This window comes from Periophthalmus magnuspinnatus, chromosome 3 (genome assembly GCF_009829125.3).
Source record: "Periophthalmus magnuspinnatus isolate fPerMag1 chromosome 3, fPerMag1.2.pri, whole genome shotgun sequence".
NCBI classification, from domain to species: domain Eukaryota; kingdom Metazoa; phylum Chordata; class Actinopteri; order Gobiiformes; family Gobiidae; genus Periophthalmus; species Periophthalmus magnuspinnatus.
The window spans coordinates 12618315-12642805 of record NC_047128.1 but is presented as its reverse complement, the minus strand read 5'-3'; the positions used below and the strand labels follow the sequence as shown (position 1 = coordinate 12642805).

General features: G+C 41.4%; 1 protein-coding gene across 1 annotated transcript in view; it reads left to right on the top strand.

Annotated features, from left to right (window-relative positions):
- The first annotated feature begins 8726 nt into the window (after positions 1-8726).
- The window catches only part of LOC117393795 (EMILIN-1-like), a 42949-nt gene continuing 27184 nt past the window's right edge, over positions 8727-24491 (top strand). Inside the window, exon 1 of the mRNA XM_055232194.1 lies at positions 8727-9260. Coding sequence (XP_055088169.1) covers positions 9109-9260 — 152 coding nt within the window. The 5' untranslated portion in view covers positions 8727-9108. The remainder of the gene's footprint in view (positions 9261-24491) is intronic.

Genomic DNA, 24491 nt, shown 5'->3' with positions numbered 1-24491 from the left:
GCTGTGTTGTAACAAGGGTGGTACTCGTTCACTCAACTTGTGTGACCTCTGACCTCTGACTTGTGAGCCTTCGTGTGCTTTTGGTTGTATGCTGAGAACACAGAGTACCCCTATCACAATTTGATAAATGCACCCTTTGAAGTACCGTTCATACTACTGTTTGAAATACCTGGCCGATGAAGGGTACTCCTCTGTATAGCCACTATCATGACCGAAATGGGACAGGCCTACGCCACAAAGCGTACTTCTATTGCTGTCACTTTCGTTACGTTGTCTAGCAACCTTGACGGCTACAGTTTTATTTTTAATTCTTTATTATTTCATGGAAGAAGAGTCAAGGCGTCATCGTCACAGCCATTTATTTCTGTTTAGAGTGAATGAAGTAAGAAATTAATCTTTCTCTATGACTATCAATAGGCAAATATAACATCCGAGGTGATTTTTACCAAATTATAGCTAGTAATAGATAACTTTAAGAAAATATACCTTGTTTGTCCCCATAGGAGTCACGTGGGGTGCATGATAGGAAATAGCAGTGCATGAAGTGTGCTCAGATGCACGTTTCATTCACAGCCAATCTCATGGTAACGCAGGGCACATTTTCAGCCGCATTCGTCAGGTGCATGAAATGGGATAGGCCTTGTCGCGCCGGAAGTTATGTAAGTGCCCTTCAATGCACCCAACGATTTGTGCATTTGATGAATTGAAACACGGCTTCTGTATCTGTACCTTACTTAATATTTTGTGCAGAAACTATCGCCTACAGTAGTTACCCCAAACTGGATATTCACTGGATACAAAATATCTTGCAATCGACCCATTTGTTGATAACTCTTGTTTGGCTTCCACTGATGAAATGCCCCTGACGTCAGAACTCACGTCATTTGTGCTGAATGACCTGAGTTCTGAATTCCCATTTCTTCGACTTGAGCAAATGACTTGGTGCATTGTTCATTTGCAGTTTCCGTTCAGAAAATCTTATTTTGGGTTTGTCCGACACCACATGAAGGTGTCATTAGTGATGTTAAACTACTTCTGCAGCACTGGCTCAGTGGTTAGAGCTAACCTGAATGGTTAGACTCCCACTTGAACTTGTGTCCTTAGGCAACACACTTCACTCACCTCTCCTGTGTATAAATGTGGCGGGTAAATGAGTGATTGCTGGTGGTTGGAGGAGTATAGCCTGGAGCAGCTGTGGCTACAGACTTGACCACTGCCGTGTGAATGAATAAGGACTGCAGTGTTTCCAAAGAAGAGCTTTTTGACAGACTAGTGTGAAAGTGCATTTCAAAATAATATTAGAAGACCAAAATGAACCCCTATGAAGTGACTACAATGACTCTGAGAGGATTTCTATAGAGCATATAAAGCACCAGTATGGAGCATTTCATGTTTCTCTTTGCTTTTCTTTAGCATAAATGTCCCAATAATGTGTATTTAATCTTGATCTGTTCAAATGCTGTTGGCTTGGAGCGTCCCTTTTTCTCAACACAACTTTCTTCAAATATATTTTCAGTTTCTGTGGTGACCAAATAAGCTTTCTCTTTGCAGGTGAGATTCTAAAACATACTTCAAGCTTTAAATCAGACCTATTCTGCAAAATGGGCTTTTCAGAGCTTCAGAGCTTTGGGCAACTCATTTTTTCTAACGTGAAGTCAGCAGACTTGTTTCTTTTATCAAGATGTTTTAGATGAATATTGTGATTTAAATTGTGCAAATTATAGCATAAAGATTCACAGGTATCATAGGTATTACTATAACAGACACAAGTTGACCTTCTTACTGAGAGGAGACAGAATAACCACTCTGCCACAGAAACACAGAGAGGACATTCACACTCCACTCAGAGAGATCAGGAGTCTAACCCACAACCTCCTCACTGAGGAGACAGCATAACCACTCTGCCACTGTGCACTATTTACCATTGAACAGATGTTTAAACCAAACTGTTCCAGACAAGTGCAAAACATCTCCAGTGTTGGTGAAGGAAAGATCTAAAAATACTTTGTTTTTGCTTTTGAGTTTTGTGCCAGATGCCCTAACACTCCACAGATATATTGAGCTGTGAAGATGGGAACTCCCTTAATTACACAGAAGACGAAGGCTTTCCTCTCTTTAAGCCAAAAGTCATTAAGTGGTGACGGTGGGCTGAGGAAAGATGTTTTTGAACTTTTTAACTAATTTGCCAAGATGAAATAGCATCCATATCCAAATGTAATGAACATGTGTACATTTATGAGAAAACAGATGTGAATAGGATCTGAGTCCTTTAAAGATATCTTCTGAAAGATAGCTTTAAAGGACCCCTTCCCTTCCTTTCCTTACCTGTTCAGGTCTGAAGTCTCAAGGGTCACAAATCCTTCTAATATTGATCTGATGACCTTATATATTTTTTCTGGTGCAGGCTCTGACACCTGCTTGTCGCCGTGGAAATGTTATTGCTTTGTCTAACTTATGGAATTAAACTTATCTTTATGGAGACAAACAGGTTATGCCACCAGGGAAATTTCCATTTGGAGAGGCGAGTAAGGACACATGTTTTTAAAGTTTTTCAGTGCAATAAACCATGCACCCACCATGGCCAAATGAAGAGGAGTGAACAGAGCCTTTTAAGTCTTATCTACAAAATAAAAGTCAATTTATCTTGGCCATCACCACCTCTCACTGTTAATAAACACTGTACCACAAAACCCCATGTGGCTCTCCAGCTCTTACAGTCTCTCCTGGTCTCTCCTGGTCTCTCCTGGTCTCTCCTGGTCTCTCCTGGTCTCTCCTGGTCTCTCCTGGTCTCTCCTGGTCTCTCCTAGTCTCTCATGGTCTCTCCTAGTCTCTCCTGGTCCCTCCTGGTTCCTCCTGGTCCCTCCTGGTCTGTCCTGGTCTCTCCTGGTCTCTCCTGGTCTCTCCTGGTCTGTCCTCGTCTCTCCTCATCTCTTTTGGTTTCTCCTAGTCTCTCCTGGTCCCTCCTGATCTCTCTTGGTCTCTCCTCATCTCTCCTGGTCTCTCCTCATCTCTCCTGGTCTCTCCTCATCTCTCCTGGTCTCTCCTCATCTCTCCTGGTCTCTCCTCATCTCTCCTGGTCTCTCCTCATCTCTCCTGGTCTTTCCTCATCTCTCCTGGTCTCTCCTCATTCCTCTTGGTCTCTCCTGTGTCTGTGGAATGCACTGAGCTTAATACAAAACTCCATTTTAAAAGTGCTGCTCGTAAACCTAAAAACAGTGGTTAGATCCTGGGTGGTCCCCCTCCTCACTATCTGTTTTCGGCATATGTGGGCAGAGCTAAAATGTGATTCATAACAACTGAGAAGCCGAATTTACATTTGTCAAGCAATCGTCTTGGTCCCAAACAATGATAGGTAGAAAAGCTAATTTGATCGAGTTACTTCAAACTAATATTACTGAAGTAGTACAAAGTAATAGAAGAAATTACTCAAGAAATTACTAAGAGAAGAAAAGTACTTAGGAAAAGTATAACTCAACAAGTAAGAGTAACTTAAAGAATAACTGTTCGGCCGTAACATCTAATTTAATCTAAGTTAATTCGATTTGAAGAAGAAAATATCACATACTGCACATAATGTCATTTTTTTCAAACTGACTCAAAAATCAAGCTAAATCATATCTGAAGAAGCTGCAAGAAACACAAATGTTCAAATCATTTCACATTGTCAACATAAAGTCACTTTAGATGTACTCACAGTGAGAAGAAGAACCCTAACTTTTACTCAAGTAAGAATATTCAAATAGAAGCAAAAGTATGCAGTCTGAAAATGACTCCAAAAGTACAGTTTGTAAATGTAACTGAGTGCCGCCCATGGCGCTCCAAAACAGGAAAAGTTGGTATCAGTTTGGGCAGCTGCTGTTATGGTGCTCTTATCCCATAGAGAGTATATATGCAGTCAATGGTGTACTCTGTAGATCCACACAGTGTCATCAATAACACAGAGCAGGGGGAGGGAGATGTGTTTTTCCAAATCATTTTTCAACATGGACGCTCTTTGTTCAGACAGAGCTGAACTTTCCACAGCAGGAGCAGTGCTTTATGGGACAAAGAGGAGCAAAGAGGAGCGAAACAGCTGGAAATGGCCCGAATGAAGTACAGAATTGGTTGCAAAATTTCATATGATACAAGTAAGTGTAGAAATAGCAGAGGTCAGGTGTGTTGAGAACATATTTGTAATACATTTGTGTAATTAAACAGTAGAAATAGATACGAGGCCCATAGTATATGCAAAGTCTTTATTTTAAATCTGATCTTTTCGACTTGAGGGTGAGACTTTTAAGTTTGTTTTGGGGTTTTTTCATCCGTAGAGGGCAGATGTGAAACCTGTCCCCCTCCTCTGGCCCCTCACCTGGTCTTTGTTTGGACTTACCTGTGCTCTCTGCTCTTCTTCTGTCAGACCAAAGTTGGCACAGCATAGATAGCATTAGTGGACGGGTCAGCCCTTCCATTACTGTAAAAAACATTACAATATTAATGAACACAGTATTATAATGCAGTGCTGAGAAAATACTAAAATGCAGTTACTAACAATAACATAATCCTTCATTCCAACATAATTCCAACATATTTGAGAGTTACTTGAGACACCATAAACCACGGTTGTGAAGAGAACGTACACTTCCCCTGCATGCAGACTGTACTGACACAACATAAATAACATGCTAAAACCACGAAGGCAGAAATAAGCAGCAATTAACTTTATCAAAACTGTAAATTCTGTTCTCCTCCCTTCTCCATCCTCCTCCCTCCTCTTCCCTCCTTCTCTCTCCTCCTCTCTCCTCCCTCGTCCTCTCTCCTCCCTCGTCCTCTTTCCTCCCTCCTCCTCTTTCCTCCTCTGTCCTCCCATCCGACCCCTGTTCTTGTCTTTGAAGTGGTGTGACTTGTGTCATTTGACTTATTTAAAGCTCTGATACGGGACATCCTCAGCCCATTCACTAACAGGAGGCTTACTGCTCCTGTCACTACTCCTTCCCTCTCCCCTTGCACCTGTCCAATTTGCTCCTGTCAGTCATGTCACCTTGACTTAGTTAAAGCTCTGATATGGGACATCCTCAGCCCATTCACTCACAGGATGTTTGCTGCTCCTGCCCTGATAACAAACAGCTATTTATATTTACAATACTTCACAGGATCTGCCTTTAACCTCAGATATGTCAGTACACCCTCTCAGCTTGCGTTTAAATGATGAGGTCATAGTTTAGCTTTGGGGTTCACTAATGTACTTTGAATATCACTAGTTTTGAGAAGCAAAAAGAAGCAATAATTAAATAGCACCCTTAACTCCTGATGAGCCAGAAGTAGTAGAATCAGTAGTAGCAGTTGTTATGTGATAATAGGCAGTATTAAGTAGTGCTGAGAGTTTTATAGCAAAGCAGATGACAAAAGAAGCAGTAGCAACAGCACTAGTAGTAGTAGTAATAGTAACAGCAGTAGTAATAGTAGTAGTGGTGGTAAGGCATGTCAAGTTGATTTGTATAGCACAATTGGTACACAAAGTAATTCAAAATGCTTTACAGAACAGAAGAAGAAAGACATTAAAATCATAATACAACAAATCATAAATAATCATAAATAATCATCATAAAATGAACACAAGAGAAGTGTAGAATAAAAACCTTTCAGTCATATGCACAGCTAAATAGAAGTGTTTGCAGGCTGGATTTATACATTGTCAAAGAAAAGTAGCAGTAGTAGTAGCAGCAGTAGTAATAGTAGTAGTAGTAGTAGTAGTGGCAGCAGCAGCAGTAGCAGTAGTAGTAGTAGTAGTAGTAGTAATAGTAGTAAACTACTCACATTTGATCCTTTTTAATATTTTTAGTATTAATTAGTGATTTTTGATACCTTTGACAACTTCTGTAGTAACAGTAAGAGTTGTATGAGTAGCTCAGTTGTATTAGTAGTAAAATTGGTAGTAATATAGTATGCAGTAGTGTAGTGGAAGTATTTATAGTAGTAGCTGCAGCAGTAATCATAGTAGTACTAGTTAGAGCAGCAAGCCAGCAGCAGCAGTACCAGTACAAGTAGTAGTAGCAGTAGTTTAGCCTCTGTCACATTTCCAAACTAGGATTGAGTCTCTGTAAAAATACTGCGCCCCGGTACGCGGCCTTTGATTGTGATCTCGCCTTTGTGTGTGGGTAATAAAATCACCATAGATAAGATCTGACAGCTTTATAACGACGAAGCATTCATAACTCAGGCTAAAATTAGACTAATATAAAACAGATACAAGTCATGGCCTCCGGGCTATAAAGTCTGCCACTAAATGCACTGGTGAAGAGGGGGTATTATGCACAATCAACTTTATTTTAGCTTTCTACCATGTTATAACATTGTTCCCTCATGAAAAACATGCCTGAGGAGGTTTTAGATGCCATCCATTTTTGAGTAATCTATCAATCTCTCTTGGGCCTTGTTTAAACAAATCTACGTCACCCATGCTCCCACATGACAATTCTCCATAAATATCCAAAAACGTGACACAAAACTGTACACAACAACTTCACAAACCTAGTGTGATGTGCAGTAGTTTCATTAGCAGGATGCATGCTGATTGTGATGAGATTGATAAAAGCTTAAAGACATACATTCCAGAAAAAGCAAAAACATCTCCATGGATACAAGCAGGTGGTGGATGCTTCCAGAAAAGTTACATGGTGTGCTTTTAATATCGTCAACATAAAGCTTTTGTCACTAGACTTACTCACAATGGGAAGAGTAACTAAAACTTTCAGTAGGTAGTAGGAGTAAAAGTATGCTGCTAGAAAAGTACTCTGAATCGTACAGTTTCACAAGTTACCTCAGTTTTACAGGTTACCTCAGATAACGACAGATAAAGTCCCTGGTCCCTGCCCCCAACATTAGGAGGCAGTAAAAACATTGCAGTAGCACTACAGAACCTTTACATAATACTTATTTCTACTGAGCATGTTTATTAAAATGTTCTATAACTACCCCCTCTTTCTACCCCAGCCCCTGATTCCCTCCCTGTGTGCATGGGGACATCGCTGGGGGCAGATGACATTGACCTGCCCTCCTCCGACGTGCTCCTCTTTTACAGACTGTTTGGGGTCATGACCTTTGAACCCAGGGCCACAGAGCTTTACAGACACCTGAGGACCCCTCTGAACTCTGCAGATATTTATGGACTGGAGCGTTTAACCACCAACAAAGCCGGCTGAAAATGTCAATTAGTAATGCATATATTGGGAAAAGTTACACCAGCATACTCTAAGGAAAAACATATACCAGCATACTCTTTGGGTAACTGGGAGGGCATCTGACATAAAAAAAAAAACAAAAAAAAAAACAAAACAAAAAAAACATATTTCAAATCAATGTATTCCAGAGCTTAGGGCCAGCCACAGAGAAGGCCTTGTCCACCTGGTTTTAAGTCTCCCTCGGACCTCAGAGATCTGTGGCTTATAAGGCACAACACGACGCTGGTAGGAGGAATCGCACCCCCAACCTTCAGGTTAGTGAGTGAGGCAGTGTGCAGCTTTTGTTGAGAAATAGGCTGTGATTTTGGAGAAGCACACAGGAAAAATACTACTAAAGATGCACTGAGTCACTTTTCTGGGGTGACAGTAGCTCAGTTGGTAGAGTGTGAAGGTTGGTGGTTCGAATCCCACTCTTAACATAAGCATCATTGGTGAATGAATAGATGAGTGGTTCGTTGATGTAAAGTGCTTCGAGTGCCATGAAGGTGGAAAAGTGCGTGTTCCACAGTACGGCATTATCAAACTAGAATCAGGTATTAAAAATACATTGGAAAAATATTGATTCTTACTGAGATTAGTTCTTTTGATTAATATAGAGTTAATGCTATGCTGTGGAACATTCCAGGCAAAGCAAAACCATTTCCATGGAGACAAGCGGAAGGCGATCCTCCACCAGAAAAGTTACATAGTTCACCTTTAAATAAATCAGACAGAATATGCCTACCACTCTTTAGCGTCATGCACTGTAAAACATTTATAGAGCACACATTTTGTACATGGGCATTTAAGTATTTTAAATTTAAAACTCCCCACTGTCCAATAATGTTTAATACTCTAACTACCATTTTACTCAGACCAGCCTTACAGAGCCCGGAGAGCAGAGCACAGTGCAGGTGGACGGAGGAAAGGAGGGAGGGGAAGAGGGGCAGAGAGACAGGGAAAAAGAAAGAGAGAGGGGAGAGGGGGGACAGAGGAGAGGAGGAGAGCATGAGGTAGAGGAGAGGGCAGAGAGAGAGAGAGATGAGAGAGAGAGGGGTGCGGAGGAGGGAGAGTGAGGAAAAGGAGAGGGCAGAGAGAGGGGAGAGGGGCGTGGAGGAGAAGAGAAGTGAGAGTGAGGTAGCAGAGAGGACAGAGAGAGAGGAGAGAGGGGTGCCAAGCAGAGAGAGAGTGAGGTAGAGGAGAGAGCAGAGGGAGAATAGAATGTGAGGTAGAAGAGAGAGAAGAGAGAGGGTGAGAAGAGAGAGAGGGGGGTGGAGGAGAGAGGGAGAAAGTGAGGTAGAATCGAGGGAGAGGGAGAGGAGAGAGAGAGGGCAGAGGAGAGGAGGAGAGAGTGAGGTAGAATCGAGGGAGAGAGTGAGAGGAGAGAGAGAGGGCAGAGGAGAGGAGGAGAGAGTGAGGTAGAAGCAAGAGAGAGAGTGAGAGGAGAGAGAGAGAAGAGAGAGGGGGTGGAGGAGAGGAGGAGAAAGTGAGGTAGAGGAGAGAGCAGAGAGGGGGCGGGGTGGAGTAAAAGTTTTGCTCCGGAGCAGCTGGGCTCGCCTCACTCTGTCGCAACCGCTTTTGTTTCCGCGCGCAGATGACAAAAGTTGTGATCGCTGCGCTCTCGGTACCACTGCATCTTTACCTCTGGACTTTCGAGGCGCGTGGACTTTAGACTGGACCGATTCGGACCTGGTTTGGACTTGGTTTGCTTTGAGTTTGCTGATCTGCGCTTGGAGCAGGAGTTGGCACATCTGGATGCGCACGCCCGAGTGAGAGTGGTCGATGGAGCAGGGTTTGGGAGGGTCCCGCCGCGGCTGACAGAGGCCCTCGCGCCCCTAGCTCCCTGACTCCTCGCGCCACTGTCCTCGCGCTGGTCCCGGTTCCCTGTCTCGCGGGTCCGGGCGGGAGGAGGATGGCCGCGCTGTGGACGCTGCTGCTCGCGCTCTGGACCTGCTCGTGCGCTCCGGGACAGGGACATGCCAAGAGCGCGTTCCCGATGCGCACAGCCTACAGCCTGTACTCCAATGGGCACGCGCACGGGACACGCGCCGCCAGCAGGCACAGGTAAGCACGTGAACACTTTTCAAAAAACAGAATGAGTTTGTGTAAACCAAAAAGAAGCCCCAACACTAAGAGCCAAGAGCTTTACCTTCAGCATCTCCACATAGAGTCTAAATCGACCAAAATCTTTTCTTTTCTAGGAGCATAGTTTTACTTCTACTCAAGTTATATTTTACTGAAGTAACAGTAAGTAAAAGTTGTGCTTCCTCTTCCCACTGTGAGTAAGTCTAAAGTAAATTGAACTTTATGTCGGAAAGATGAAATGATTTGAACATTTGAGTTTCTTGCAGCTCCTTCAGATATGATTCAGTTTGGCTCATTTTTGTGTCTCTTTGAAAATACCAGATTTTGCTCATTATTTCATGTTTTGTCCTTCACATTACGTTAAGTTTAAATTATAAATCAGATGTTACTTCCAACAGTTTCTCTTTAAGATATTCTTACTTCAGTAGCATGTTACCCAAATACATTCTGCCGATACCCGATATCAACCAATACCAATGGAGGAACTAATATTAGACATTTTTTCCTTTAAAATAAGACTAAACCAATCCAGATGTGTTAGCTGTTACTTACCCCTCAAGTGACTACAGAATAACTGTGTAAATACAAGTTCAAACAGTATGAGACTTTCTAGACCGACTATGAGGAGTAAATAGTCTTATTACATCAGTTCATACGTCCAACCTGGATATCGATTGAATTTAATATTTGTAATCCAATATCTGATCTAGCAAAATGTTCGATATCAGCACCGATATCTGATCTCAGTATCGGACCAGTGCATCCCTACTCTAGACTGCGTATTTTAAACCATCGCCGTAATGTAAAGTGTTTCCTTGACAATGCTTGGAGTTGACATGAACAACAGTTTTATTTAGCTGTAGTGTGTTCATCTGTTAAAGTTCTTGGGCCAGAATAGTTTACGAGGCTGCCTCATGTACTTCATCTTACCCCACTTGAACCCTACTGCAGCACATGTACATCTAAGAATGTGGGATGTGACCTCTTTTAAACTATGTCAGACCTTATAAAGTCCAGCTCTGATCCATGACCGGACCAGAATCTCATTTGGTTTGAGTCTTGCACGTTTGTTGCATCATCTATTGTTAAACATCAGTAACACAGAGACTTGAGCCCTGGGCCAGAAGTGACTGCAGAGTCCCAAGTATGTGGAGCTAGTGCAATCATCATTATTATGAATGAGGTATGGCTCTGTGAGGAATACACTCTGAATTCTGATTATTCACTTGTGTCATGGAAAAACAGTAGATTAGGTTTGGTCGCCATGTTAGATGTGTTTATTTCAATGATGCATATGAAAAGAAGGAGCTCATTGGTCACCTATCATTTAGAGAAAAAAAAACTTACCTCAGACTAAGTTTAGTGCTCTGCTCACTGATTCTGCAGAAATCTGCAATTTTTTCAGTCCCTGTAATATTTTTGTGCCATTTGGATCTCAGGTAATTTGTCTAAATTTAAAACATACATCACAAAAGATTACTAATACACATTTATAAATATAAATACAGGTTTTGACAGAACTAAGGTACATAGATATGTATTGTGCCCAAGGGAAATTTATTTCCACAGACACTGCCAAACACAGCACTGTGACTGAGGCTAGAACTCACGCTTCACAGCAAAAAGGTTACGAGTTTGACTCCCAGGTCTTGTGGCCTCTGTGTTTTCCCTGTATCTGTGTGGAATTGGCATATTCTCCCTGTGTCCGAGTGAGTTTCCTCCATGTACTCCGGTTTTCCCCATCAATCCAAAACATGCAGCATAGCTCAAATCCTCCAGCTAAGGTTGTCCTGACCGAGACTAATTCAGGATCTTCCATATGGGTCCCTGAGCAGTGCGCTGGGGTGCTCACTGCTCCTGAGGAGGTACTTCAGAGGTGTTGATTTTGAAAATATAGCTTACACTTGATTTGTGGTTTACATCCCATGGAGAATGTGCTGGCTTTGTAATTGGTCCTGATGAGAAACATAGTGATGCCAGGTGGCTCAGAAGTTGCTGGTTGGACTCTGTGTCTTGCTCGCGGGCTTAGATGTACCTTATTCAGAGTACAGTGTGGGGCTGTGGTTGTGTTGGCTGCAGCAGGATGTGTCTGATGTGAAGCAGCTGCTGGAGGATTCATGTCGGCCATCTTACTCAGGTCTGCTCCAGAGCTGCTCAAGAACTGTTCATTCACACTCTATATACTGATATGTGTGAACAGTTAAAATAACACAGACACAGATGCAGAGATATAGATATATCCTTTTCTGTTTGAAGGATTAAAATAATGAACAAGTTAAATGTGTACTGTGGAACACCTGCTTGTCTCCATGGGGCTGTTATTGCTTTGTCTGGAAGGTGTTATATCTTGTATTTATGAAACTACAGGTGTTTTAAGTGCCTTTATTCTCACAGTGAGTGGGCTTGCCTTTTGACAGATCTGGCCTGTAATTAGACCAGGTGGCGTCTTTATGGAGATTTGTAAATTTAATGCCACAGCATCAAAATTTCCAGGCAAAGTAAATAATATCTCTATGGAGACAAGCAGAACGTCCACTAGAAAAGTTATATTGCATCTTTAAAATTCAACCAGCCTTTTTGTTTATTGCTTCATTCCAAAAGTGCAGATAACATTGTTTATAAAGATGGCTCTAAAACACGAGTACATTTGTTTTAGTGAATCTGAAGAGGAATTTATGAGAGCTCCATTTTTAGCTGCTCCTGACATGGAGGTAGTAGTGGTTCGCACTCACACCTCACAGCAAGACGGGTTTGACTCCCCATGTGTCTGGGTGGTTTTCCTTCATCCACCACCAAACATGCATCATTGGTCAACTCCTGTAGCTGAAGTTGCCCTGACCGAGACTAGCTAAATATCACTGATCAAGACCATGCTGACGTGCTACCTGCTCCTCACAGGTTGTCTCAGCACAGGATGGGTCAAATGTAAAGGACAAATTTCCCTAGGCAGACAATAAAGTGCACCTCAACTTTAGTTTAAGTAGTAGTAGTTTTTGTCATAGTAATAATCACAATTATTCACAAAAACAATTGCTTCTACGCTGTAAAAATAAACCTGGAGTAAAGTACAAACCTAATATATTGTCTTGTATTCTGTGACTCTTGGCCTTGGTAGGTTGGGAAGTTTCACATTAGTGCAGTCTGAGGCCGCCTTGTTTAGCATTTCTTCATTCTAAAAGCATGACTGGTCTCTACACTTTTACTGTGTGAAGCACTCAGGCTCTTCTCGGACATGACACACAAAAATAAAACATGGAGTTTTCAGTTCGACCCAGTGCTGCTTTTATGAGGATTTATGGAGCGAGTGTGAGAGGTGAGACCCTGGTCCTAAACATGGAGCCCAGAGCCACAAGGAGGCTTTAAGTGCACACAGGTGTACAGACCAGGAGACACAAATATACTTAACCTGAGGGAGAAAAACACACAGACTTTTGCACGACCACACATACACATATACACTCACACATACACACAATAATGCATGTGCACAACCACAGGCATACACACATGCACACACACACACACACACACACACCCCTGCACATACACACACACACAATGCACATACATGACCACACACACATACACACACACACATACACACAAAAATGCGCATGTACAACCGCACCCACACAAACACACACCCACAAGCACACACACACACAATAATGCACTGCATGGCCACTCACACACACACGTACACAATAATACACGTGCACGACCACACACACACGTTAATGCATATGCACGACCACACACACACACGCAGATAAACAATAATGCACGTGCACACATTTTCATGCCATGTGGGAACATTACATTCATTTCCTAGAGTCTTTTTCTGACCTTAGTCATAAGAAGTCACTCCCCCTTCAGAACACTCTCACAACACAATCAGCCTCCCACTACTGAAACTACTGCACATCGCATCAGATTTGTAAAGTTGCAGTGTATTGTTTTGTATCCTGCTTTTGTATTTATGAAAAATGGTCGTGTGGGAGCATGGCTGACGTAGACGTGGGCTGAGTATTGGACAGGATCTCACAGCTAAATGTAAGGAGGGTTCGATTAGGGCCTAGGAGAGATCAATAGATTGCGTAAATGTGCATGGGTGAGATAAAACCTCTTGAGGCATGTTTTTCTTGAGGGAACATTGCTGTAACATGGCAGAAAGCTCTAAAAAGTCAGTTTAGCATACTACCCCCTCTTTAATATATTGCGCAGTGTTTTGTGGATGGGATGTTGTGACAGGAGGAGCATGTGTCTTGGCTGAGGCCTGAGCTCCCTCTGCTTGTTGTCTTTGGCAGATTTTTCATCTTTATTGTGCAATGATTTGATTACATTACACAGACCTCCAGCTCTGTCTCCAAACCTCTCCGCATGCGTATATGCTGGGACTTCCTGTTTCCCTGAGCTGTTAAACCTCATCTCCTCCATCAGAGTTTTAAGTGTGATCTGTGATTAAGTCTGAGCAGCTGTGCTCATGTTTGATCTGTGTGTTCAATTCATGTTTTATTAGAGCTCTCCTCCCCTGACAACCACCTGCACCTCTCCTCACACTTTATAAGGGATAAGGGAGGTGGGCGTGGCTCAGGTGCATCACACAGGTTGGCGGTTCTATCATGTCCATACTGTCATTGTATCCTGTCATTGTATGCTTGGGTAAGGCATTTAACCCAGCTTGATTGCATATAAATGTGGTGAGGCATCTTAAAGATATTTATTGTGGGTTATTTTGTTTGTTTTTTGTAAATCTTAATATTGACTTACAACTTAAAAAGTGTTCCATGCTACTTATTCTGATGGTCTATCTTCATGGAGATGTTATTGTTTGTAAAAACACACAAAAAAGGTCACAAGGTAAATGGTCACTTTTTTATGTAGCACTTTTGCACCTTCAAGGCACTTAAAGCTCTTTACATCAAGGAACCACTCACCTATTCACATACAGGTGGGTTAAGTGTCTTGCCCAAGGACACAATGGCGGCATTCATTGTAGGAGCTGGAATCGCACAGCCAACCCTTGGATCAGTGAACAAACACTCCAACTGAGCTACTGTCATCCAGAATTGGAATAAATGCACACACATATACACACACCATAATAAAAACACACAACCACCGACACACACATATACACACAAAATAATGCATGTGTGTGACCACACACAATAATGCACCTGTGCGACCACACACACAGTAATACACGTGCACGACCACGCACATACAATAATGAATGTGCAGGACGAGGCACACACAATAATGCACGTGCGCAACCACGCAAACACACAATAATGGACTGTGCAACCACAAACACGCAATAATGCATGTATGCGACCACACACACACACACACACCCCCACACACCCACCCCACACACACACACACACACACACACACACACACACACATATATATATATATATATATATATATATATATATATATATATATATATATATATATATATATATATATATATATATATATATTATATATACATACATACATACATACATACATACATACATACATACATACATACATACATACATACACACACACAATAATGCATGATAGTTTAATACCATACTGTGGATCAAAGTTACATAGTGCAACTTTATAAATGCAGTACCAATACTTTGTATGTAGAGTCCTAACAATCCCTCTCACCTAAACCAGTGTTTATCCCCAGAATAATCATAGCTCACTGAAACTACAGTAAAACTGTAAAACTACAGTAAAACCCGAGGCGTCCGGAGATCCAGGTGTGACACTTTCACCTGCTTATTGTCATACATATATACTTAAGTAGATTGTAGATTTTATCATGTGATACTTTTACGTGAGTAACTTTTTGCTTCTATATCTGTACTTTTACTTAATCAACAAAACTGAGTACTTGATCGAGCACTGCTTAGACTGTATCTCATTTTAGTAACTACTGTAATGCGTTTTATAATAACACTCCCCACCCCCCCTCTCTGCTCTTGTCTCTGATTGGTCCCAGTTCAAACCTCAGGCCTCTTGTTCAGATAAAGATGCTTTTGTTGGAGAGGCTGAAATAGAGCGGCCCCATTAGGTCACTGTTAAAGGGGAGGTGAGATATGACACGAGACACACAGCAGGCACAGGGTTAACCAGACTGCGCTCTCTATAAGGCTCTGGGACTTACACTTGTATATCTGTAATACTACACTCCATATGGCTCACCTTTATATATGCAGAAGGCCTGCTCATTCATAACTATTGTATTTAACCAAAAATACACTCAGGGCTAGTTTGTCCTTCCCCCTAGTAAATATATTCTTCAGTTACGCCTATGGCACAGTGTGGTTAGCTCTCTCCCCTCACAGCAAGAAGGTTTTGGATTCAGTCCCCAGGTCGCCCAGGTCTTTCTGTGTAGAGTTTACATGTACTTCCTGTGTCTGTGTTTCCCCCATCAAACCAAAACATGCACAATAGGTCAAATCCTCCAGCTGAGGTATTCCTGACCAAGACTCAAGATCAAGATCTGGTTTTCCTAGCAACACAGGTCAAAATGTAGAGGGCAGATTCTCCTGTGGGCACACAAAATGATACATATTTGATTGCTAAAACTTTTTAGATGTGTAAATTAATTCATGTGTGTCTTGCTCATATTCACTTTCTTTATCCATTCTTTAATAATGATGTACACTTGCACTTTTTTGTACGAAAGAGTCAAAAGATCAGAAATAGACCTGAACTCCCCTCTTCCTCTGCTCTTACCAGCCTCCTCTTCCCTCTCTCTTTTCCCTCTTTCCTCCTCTCTCTCTCTCTCCTGTCTGTCTACTCCTCTCTCTCTCCCTTTCTCTCCCTTTCTCTCCTCATGCTTTGGCTGTGGCTGTGCTCCTGTCACTGACTCATTTCCTGCAGAATGATGACATCATCATTTCTCTGCATTGTTTTCAGACTCTGATAATTATTCACAAGTTTGATGCAGAGACTTTCCATTACAGATGTGCAGTAGCTCACGCTGTGTTCAGACTGGGGAGCCTCTCCTGAACATACTGCTTTGTCTCTGTAGGTAAATATTTCATTGACAAAGAAAAGACATTTTGCATCAACCTCAGCCAGAGATGGGCAGCACTCAATTATATTAGAGTTATATTTACTTAGAATTGTCAAAAGTATCAAAAATCAGAATCTAATTGATACTAAAACTATAATCAAAACTAGATACTCATTTGAGCAAGTATCGATACTAAATACTACCACATAAACTAGCATACACCCATGGACCACTATGGAATCTACCTGGACGACTGAGGGATTACACAGGTATAAGGCCACACGAGAATATAAAAGAACATACTATCATTTAATTTTGAAATGTTAAGTATTTTTTATTATCATTGTGGTATCGGAATCGGTATAGAGTATCAAGTCTATACCGAGTCTATATAGTATCATGACAACACATTTACTTGAGTAACTTTGAAAACATAGATTTCAGCGTAGTTTTCAGACCCTATAGTTTCACCTCTGCTTGAGTCATATTCGTATTGAAGTAACAGTACTCTTACTTGAGTAAAAGTTGTGGCTCCTAAATCTAAAGTGATTTGAGCTTTTTGTCGACAATATGAAATGATTTGAACATTTGTGTTTCAGATATGATTTGTTTTGTACATTTTGTGTATTCTTCGGAAATATCAGATGTTTTTGGATTTCAAATGCTGTCAATTACAGTCACTGATGATTTTAAATACATTTTAAATCCAAACTGTTACTCAGTCAGTACCGAAACAGTATTCTCCAAATGCTTTATACTCTTACTTGAGTAAGAGTATAAGTATTTGAAGAGTAAGAGTATTTGAGTCACAAATTTTACTTCTACTTAAGTAATATCATAAATTATTGTCTTTAATCTTGAGTACACATTTTGATGACTTTTTCACCTCTGATATCAGCTGTTTCACGTTCAGAAGAGCAGTATGTAACTGTGTTTTGTCTCTATAGAGATTCACACATCATAAATCAAATGTTATTGGGGGAATGTGCCATGTTTGTTGTCAATAGGAAAATATGACATAATGCAAAACAATATCTAAAACCACATGAAAAGGCGACAAAACAGAGCAGAGGCCTGAGCGCTGCTGACTCACTCCTTGTAAAAACGTCCCCTCCCTTCTACTGTTAATGTTATTCACTGTGTAATGTGTGTACTCAGGTTTAACTGGGGAGGTTAAAACCACTTTATTTAAAAAAGATTACATATATTTTAATTGTAATAGGGCCAATATAATAACAATAATAATAGGTTTTTAATAATCAAACCAGAGTAAACGTGAACAGCAGCTTCATAATCATAAAAAAACATAGGCAAAACATTAAAGGGCCCATATTACACTATTTTCTGATCCATGTTATAATGCCGTTTCCTCATCATAAACATACCTGGAGTTGTGTTTTGTTTCATTCAAACATGTTTAACACACAAACCCTGCATATTTATGCTGAGTTCTTCTTTCAAACAGAAAACACTGTGCAATGTCATGTGGTAATACACAAAGTGCTCCACAAGGTTTTCAAACTCCATACACCTTCGCAAAAATCATTTGGGTGATTTCAGCCCTGGAATTGCCAGTCTCTACTGAACAAAAGGCAAATGACATGACATCACAAGGTGGAACAGAGCATTTAAAGACCTTTAAAGCTGCTCAATGTAACTTTTCCGTTTAAGGGTCAGCCACTTGCTTGTCCCCATGGAGATGTTGTTTCTTTGCCTGGAATAGCATTAAACATGTCTATCTTGCATGTAAAAATATTTCATTTAAAAATGTTCTTAAAAAATGCATTCTGTGAACAAGGTTGTTTCTATGGACATGGATACACCCAGTGCCATATTGTGGAACATTTCAGGCATTAACCGTCAAATTTGCCAAATCCAAACTGATATCTCTCTGTATTTTTTAGACTGATTGACATGCGTTAAGTAGGTGGTGGGCCCTTGACCAGAAAAGTCCCATATTGCTCCTTCAAACATCTTGCTGTCTTCTCTTGTCTCGGCCTGTTCAGTTCTCTTCATGTGGTGGTTTTGGGAAGAGACTTTTTGACGTCAGCGCTGAAACACAGAATGACCTCACCTCCCTGGACAGCTCTGTCAATGCGGGAGATCTTTTGTCTTATTGTCAAAATGAAAAGTGTGACATCATCTTTTCCCTCAGGCTAATCCTATGGCACGTGTGTATGTTACCTTATGTTTGCGCTGTGTAACTTTTCTGATGTTTGTCTCCATGGAGATTTTTATTGTGTTGAAGAATGTTTCATTAGTATGACTTTAAAGGGGCCATATTATGCTATTTTCTGATCTATGTTTTAACGTTGTTTCCTCATCACAAACAGACCTGGAGTGGTGTTTTGTTTCATTCACATGTTTAACACACAAACTCTGCATATTTAGGCTGAGTTCTTCTCTCAAACAGAAAACACTCAGTTCCACCTTGTGATGTCATGTGGTAATACAGGAAGTGCTCCATTGTGTTTTTAAACTCCATACACCTTCATTAAAATAATTCAGCCCTGGAATTGCCAATCTCAACTGGACTAAACATAAAAGGAGCTGTTCATTTGAAAACTACTTCATAACATCACAAGGTGGAACAGAGCATTTTGAGCTTTGAAGATGTCACTTTGGAAACTGTTTTTGAGAAGGTAACAACATTATTACATGGTTTAAACCTTACAAGAATATATTTTGACCTTTAAAGCTTTTATCCATCCCCATGAAAACCAGATCTGTGGAGAGGCGGCCCCGCTCGCAGACAAAATGCATGTTTTTCAAGGTATTTTACTGCATTATAACCTCTAACTGATAAATGCTAGATATATAAGTTTAATGCAGTACTGTGTAACATTCCAAGCAAAGCATTGACATCTCCATGGAGACTATACTGTAAAAGGATTAACCTACTGCACGTTTAGGGAAACCAGAGGAAACCCGGAAACCCACCCAGACCCAGAGATAACATGCAAACTCAACACAAAAACACCCTATATGGTTTGGGATTTGAACTCTGTCAGATGCCCTTCCTGTGTCTCCATGGGGTCTTAGATCTCTACAAACATGTTCTGAAATGCATGGGATTCTTGGATTAGTTTATCAGGTCAGATTTCAGTCTTGTCTCAGATGTTAATGCCCTTAGACTTGTTTAAAATATACAGTGAACTCAAGTAGCCTTACTTTCAAATGACTTACATCTCAAATCTAGACAAAATCTCTATAAATCATAGTTAAAATATCCCAAAATCCTTTGCTGTGGTTGTAACTCTTTGACTCGGCGGTGTGTCCGTTTATGGTCGTTCTTGTGACCTCATCGACATCAGAGCCCACACAGGAAGTGATGTCATCTCTTTGTCGTTTTGGATTTCTGTGTTTTCCATAATTCACACATGTACTTTTCTTTCTCTCCTCCTACACCTCCTCCTCTCTCTCCTCTGGTTTCGCTCTTACTTCCCTCTATTTTCTCTCTCTCTCTGTTTACCTATTCCCCTCTCTCTTTCACTCCTCTCTTTTTCTCCTCACTCTTTCTGCCCTCTCTCTCATCAAATTAACAAATGTTGCCTGTCAAAAGTTCCCCTCCCTCTCTCACACACACTCACGTAAACTTTTGTAAACTTTCTCTTTCTTCTCTCTTTTTCTTTCCTTCTTTTAATCCCTCTCTCCCCAATCCCTCTTTCTTTCCCTCTCACTTTCCCGTCTCCCCTCTCTACCTCCTCTCTCTCTCCTATTTCTTTCCCATCACCTCTCCAGCCCCTCTCTCTGTCTCTCACTTCTCTCTTTTCCCTCTCTCCATCCTTTCTCTCTGTCACTCCTTCCCTCTCCTGCACCCCTCCGTCTCTTGCTCTCCCCCTCTCTCTGTCTTCCAACTTCACATTCTATACCAACTCCCAGTCGCTCTTTGTCTCTCTGTCTCTCTCTCTTTTTCTTTCTTGCTCTCTCTCTGTCTCACTCCCCCCCTCTCTCTACCCCCTCTCCCTCTCTTCCTCTATCTCTGTTTCTATCTTTCTGTCTCTCTCTCTCTCTCCCTCTATCCCCCACTCTCTCCCTCCATCTCTCTCCCTCTCTCTGTCACTCTCTCTCCCTTTCCATCTCTCTGTCTCTCCCCTCTTCCCCCACTCTCTCTCTTTCTGTCTCTCTCACAGGCTCACACTCTCCCTCTCTCTCTCCCTCTCTTTCTCTCTCCATCCCTCTCTCTCTGTCTCACTCTCTCTCTCACTCTCTCTCTCACCCACCCCATTCTCTCTCTCTCCCTTCTCCACCCACACAACCGTTCTCATCCTTTTACGCTTCTCCCTTTAACCTTCTCTCTATCTCTCTCCTCTCTCTCTCTCACCTTTCCAACTATTCCCTCTCTCTCACCCTCCCTCTTCTCTTACTGTCACCCTTTCTCCTGCATCCCATCCCTCAATCTCTCTCTCTTTCTTTGACCTTTTCTTCCTGTCTCTCCCTCTTCCCTTAACCTATTTTAATCTGTCTCCACTCTCCCTTTTCTCTCTCTCTTCTTTTTATCCCCCACACTTATTTTCCCCCGTCTTCTATCCCCCCCACTCCATCCCTCCTTGTCTTGTTGTCTTTCCTTTTTCTATCCCTGCCTGGCCCTCTCTCCCTCCCTCTCTCTCTCTCCCTCCTTTCATTGCCAGGTTCACCCTTCTCATTCGCTTGCACCTCTCCCTCTTTCATTAACCTTCTTTAATTTTCTCTCATCCTCTCCCCCCTTTGCCTCACCCTCTCAGTCTCCCTCTCAATCTCTCTCTCCCCCCATTCATCATTTGCGGGTTGCCAGATTCCCTGCTAATTCACTTGCTCTCTCTCTCTTTTTACTCCCCCTCCCCTTTCTGCTCTTTCTCTATCCCTCTTTCCTCCCCTCACTCCCCCATTTCTCTCTCTCATCACTTCTTTCTCCATGCTCTCCTCTTTCTCTGACCCCACCCTCTTTGTTATCCTCTCTCCATGCTCTCTCTCTTTCTACTCCCATTACCTGTTTACCCCCTTTCTCCTTTTACTCCTTCTTTCTCTTTCTCTCCTGCTTTCCCTCTGTCCCTCCGCCATTCTTCATACAATTACATTCATTGCCAGGTTCACCCTTCTCATTCTCTTACTCCTTCTCTCTTTCATTATCCTTTCTCTCGTACCAATTCACCACCCCCTCCTCGCTCTCTCTCGCTCTCTCTCGCTCTCTCTCTCACCCCATCCCCTTCCATCTCTCCTTCCTTCATTCACTCTCTCTTGTTCATTTCAAGATTGATTACGTTGCTTTTTTATCACACAAAAAGCAAGCAACTGGTTTGACGTTTCTTACTCATTTATTAACCTCTCTCCCGCTTTCATTTTTCTCACACATGTGCGTTGCCAGGTTCATAGGCACTTTGAGGTCAGAGGTCACAGCTGTTCGTCATTGAGAGAGTATAATGCCACCTGGAGGATATAGACAGCTCCTGTAGTTTTCTCATATTAAATTTAAAATCACATTTGGTTTAGCCAATCAGGGACATGTATGGTCCGTCTGTATCAAAACAAATATGGCTGCTTACGAGGAATTAAGAAAGGAAAAAAAAAATCACAGGCGACTCAAAAACACTATGGGTTTGTGCAGAATCAATTATGTTCAAAACGACTTGTGACTGTTGAGCTCCTTTATTTCCCGTGACACTGAAATAAACAAATCTAATTGGACGGTCGTGTTTAAAAGGCTCATATTACACTACTTTCTGATCTATGTTACAATGTGGTTTCCTCATTACAAACAGACCTGGAGTTGTGTTTTGTTTCATTCACACATGTTTAACACACAAACTCTGCATATTTAGGCTGAGTTCTTCTCTCAAACAGAAAACACTCCGTTCCACCTTGTAATGTCATGTGGTAACTTTCTTTCTCTATCCCTCTCTCCTCTCCTCCCTCTCTCAGGAAGTGCTCCACTATGTTTTTAAACTCCATACACCTTTGTTAGAAACATTTGGATAATTTCAGCCCTGGAATTGCCCATCTCTACTGAACAAAAGTAAAACAAACTGTTAACTTGAAAACTACCGCTTCCTGACATCACAAGGTGGAACAGAGCATTTTGAACTTTGGAGATGTAGCTCTGGAACGTTGGAATGTTAGATATGTTTTTGAGGAGGTAACAACATTATAACATGGCTTAAAGTAGGGGTGTCCAAATTATGACCCGAAGGCCAAATGCGGCCCCCAGACCAGTTTTTATTAGCCCTCAGACTTTTTACAGTAAATTAAACTATTTCTACCACTATAACCTCAAACATCACATTGCAGTGTGATACAGATCTAAAATGAATGTGTTTCAACCCTTATTAATATAAAATGGCTCTGTCAAAGCTGTGTAAAAAACACTGTGCGGCACCGATCTGTAGCCCTCCGCTTTGGATATGTTTTGAGATGTGGCCCTCAAAAGAAAAAAGTATGGGTACCTCTGGTTTAAAGCTATACAAAGAATACATTTTGTGGAATATAGGACCTTTAAACCCTTTATTTATCCCCGTGAAGACACCAGATCTGTGGAGAGGCGGGCTCGCTCACAGACAGAATGCATGTTTTTTAAAATATTTTACTGCATTATAACACCTCTAACTGAATAAATGCTAGATATATAAGTTTAATGCAGTACTGTTTAACATTCAAAGCTAAGCAATCTCAATGGAGACTTTGGAAATGTAGACAGACTAATAATAAAGAGTTACTCAAACATGTGTCAATGAAACAAAACACAACTCCAGGTATGTTTTTGACAAAGTAAGAACATTATAACAGGTCTTAAAGCTTACAAGTCAAGTTTGCGTAATATAGGATCCTTAGGCCTGACTCGAGATGCGATGAAGGGAGTGGGGACCAGACTAATGTCCCTGTGTATAAAAAGATTTCACTTTGGAATTACCAGGCACCATTTCTCTATAACACTCATGACTTGGTAGAGTGCTGTGTTTCTATGGAGATAGCAACATCACTATTAGCCAAAATGAATAAATCAGTATTTTATAGACTTTTGCCGATGAAAGCTTTGAGATAAGACGATGTTCTGCTGGAAAGTCCCGTGCTGCTCTGTTCAACAATGTGCCTCTGTTTGTGGAGAAAACGCAAATGTTATGTTCTTAATCGTGGTTCATTTAATGGCAATAATGTCACTACAGTTATCAAACACTTCTATTCATCTGGCATGTCTCTCTCTCATAAAGGCGTACTATGTAACTTTTCTGGTATAAGGGTCCATCAGCTGCTTTGTCTGGAATGTGCCATGGTATTACACACTTAAGTCTTGCACATTTTAGCGGAAAATGTTTGACTTGGTGGCTGCTTTTCTCCATGGAGATAGATAAGTTTAATGTCATACTATGGAACAGGGGTGTTCATTACGTCGATCGCGAGCTACCTGTCGATTGTGAAGGCATTTTGGGTAGATCACGTCCCGTCATCCATCCAGTCACATGACTAATATACAGGACAACCAGTCAGATTACACCTGACTCTAGGTCACATCATGGGCGCTGCACACACATAAACAAGCGCAAGTTAGTTTAACCCTATAGCGTCGGATCCTATCGTCACCGATAGAGCGCGGTTTCCAACAACTTTACAACACTCGCTACATCGCTTTCAAATGAAAAATGCAATTTGGCTCCTGGTTCCTGGCTGTCAGAAGCTACTGCCCGAACTATGCATCCCTCACTGATCCCATTCAGTGCAAGTCAGAGCAGTAATCATCATTCAAGTAATTATGAAAATGTAGGAAGTTCAATTGTGTTGTGCAGTATTATCTCATGACGTTGTGCAATGTACATCAAAATGCACTGTACATGTAAGAATTCATAATACATTTACAAATAAATATATGTTTAGCATTTTTGTATTAGGTGGTAGATCTTTCAGACACGATCATTTTAAAAGTAGCTCACATACTGAAAAAGTCGGAGCACCTCTGCTATGGAACATGGAAGTGACTTTGTTGTTTGTTAGAAATAGTACACTTTCTTCTAGACAGAGTGTAATGTTCTCTAAATTAAGGTGTCTGTGTAATCCTTCAGTCCTCCAGGTGTGATACATAGTAATAGAAAAATTAAGTTATGTCAAGTAAAGTTTTTGAGTGAAGACATTTGGCTGCTCGTCCAAGTCGGTTCTGGTTAGATTTCTGGTGGACACTGCCTTATATCTATCTGAATCGAGGAGCTAACTAC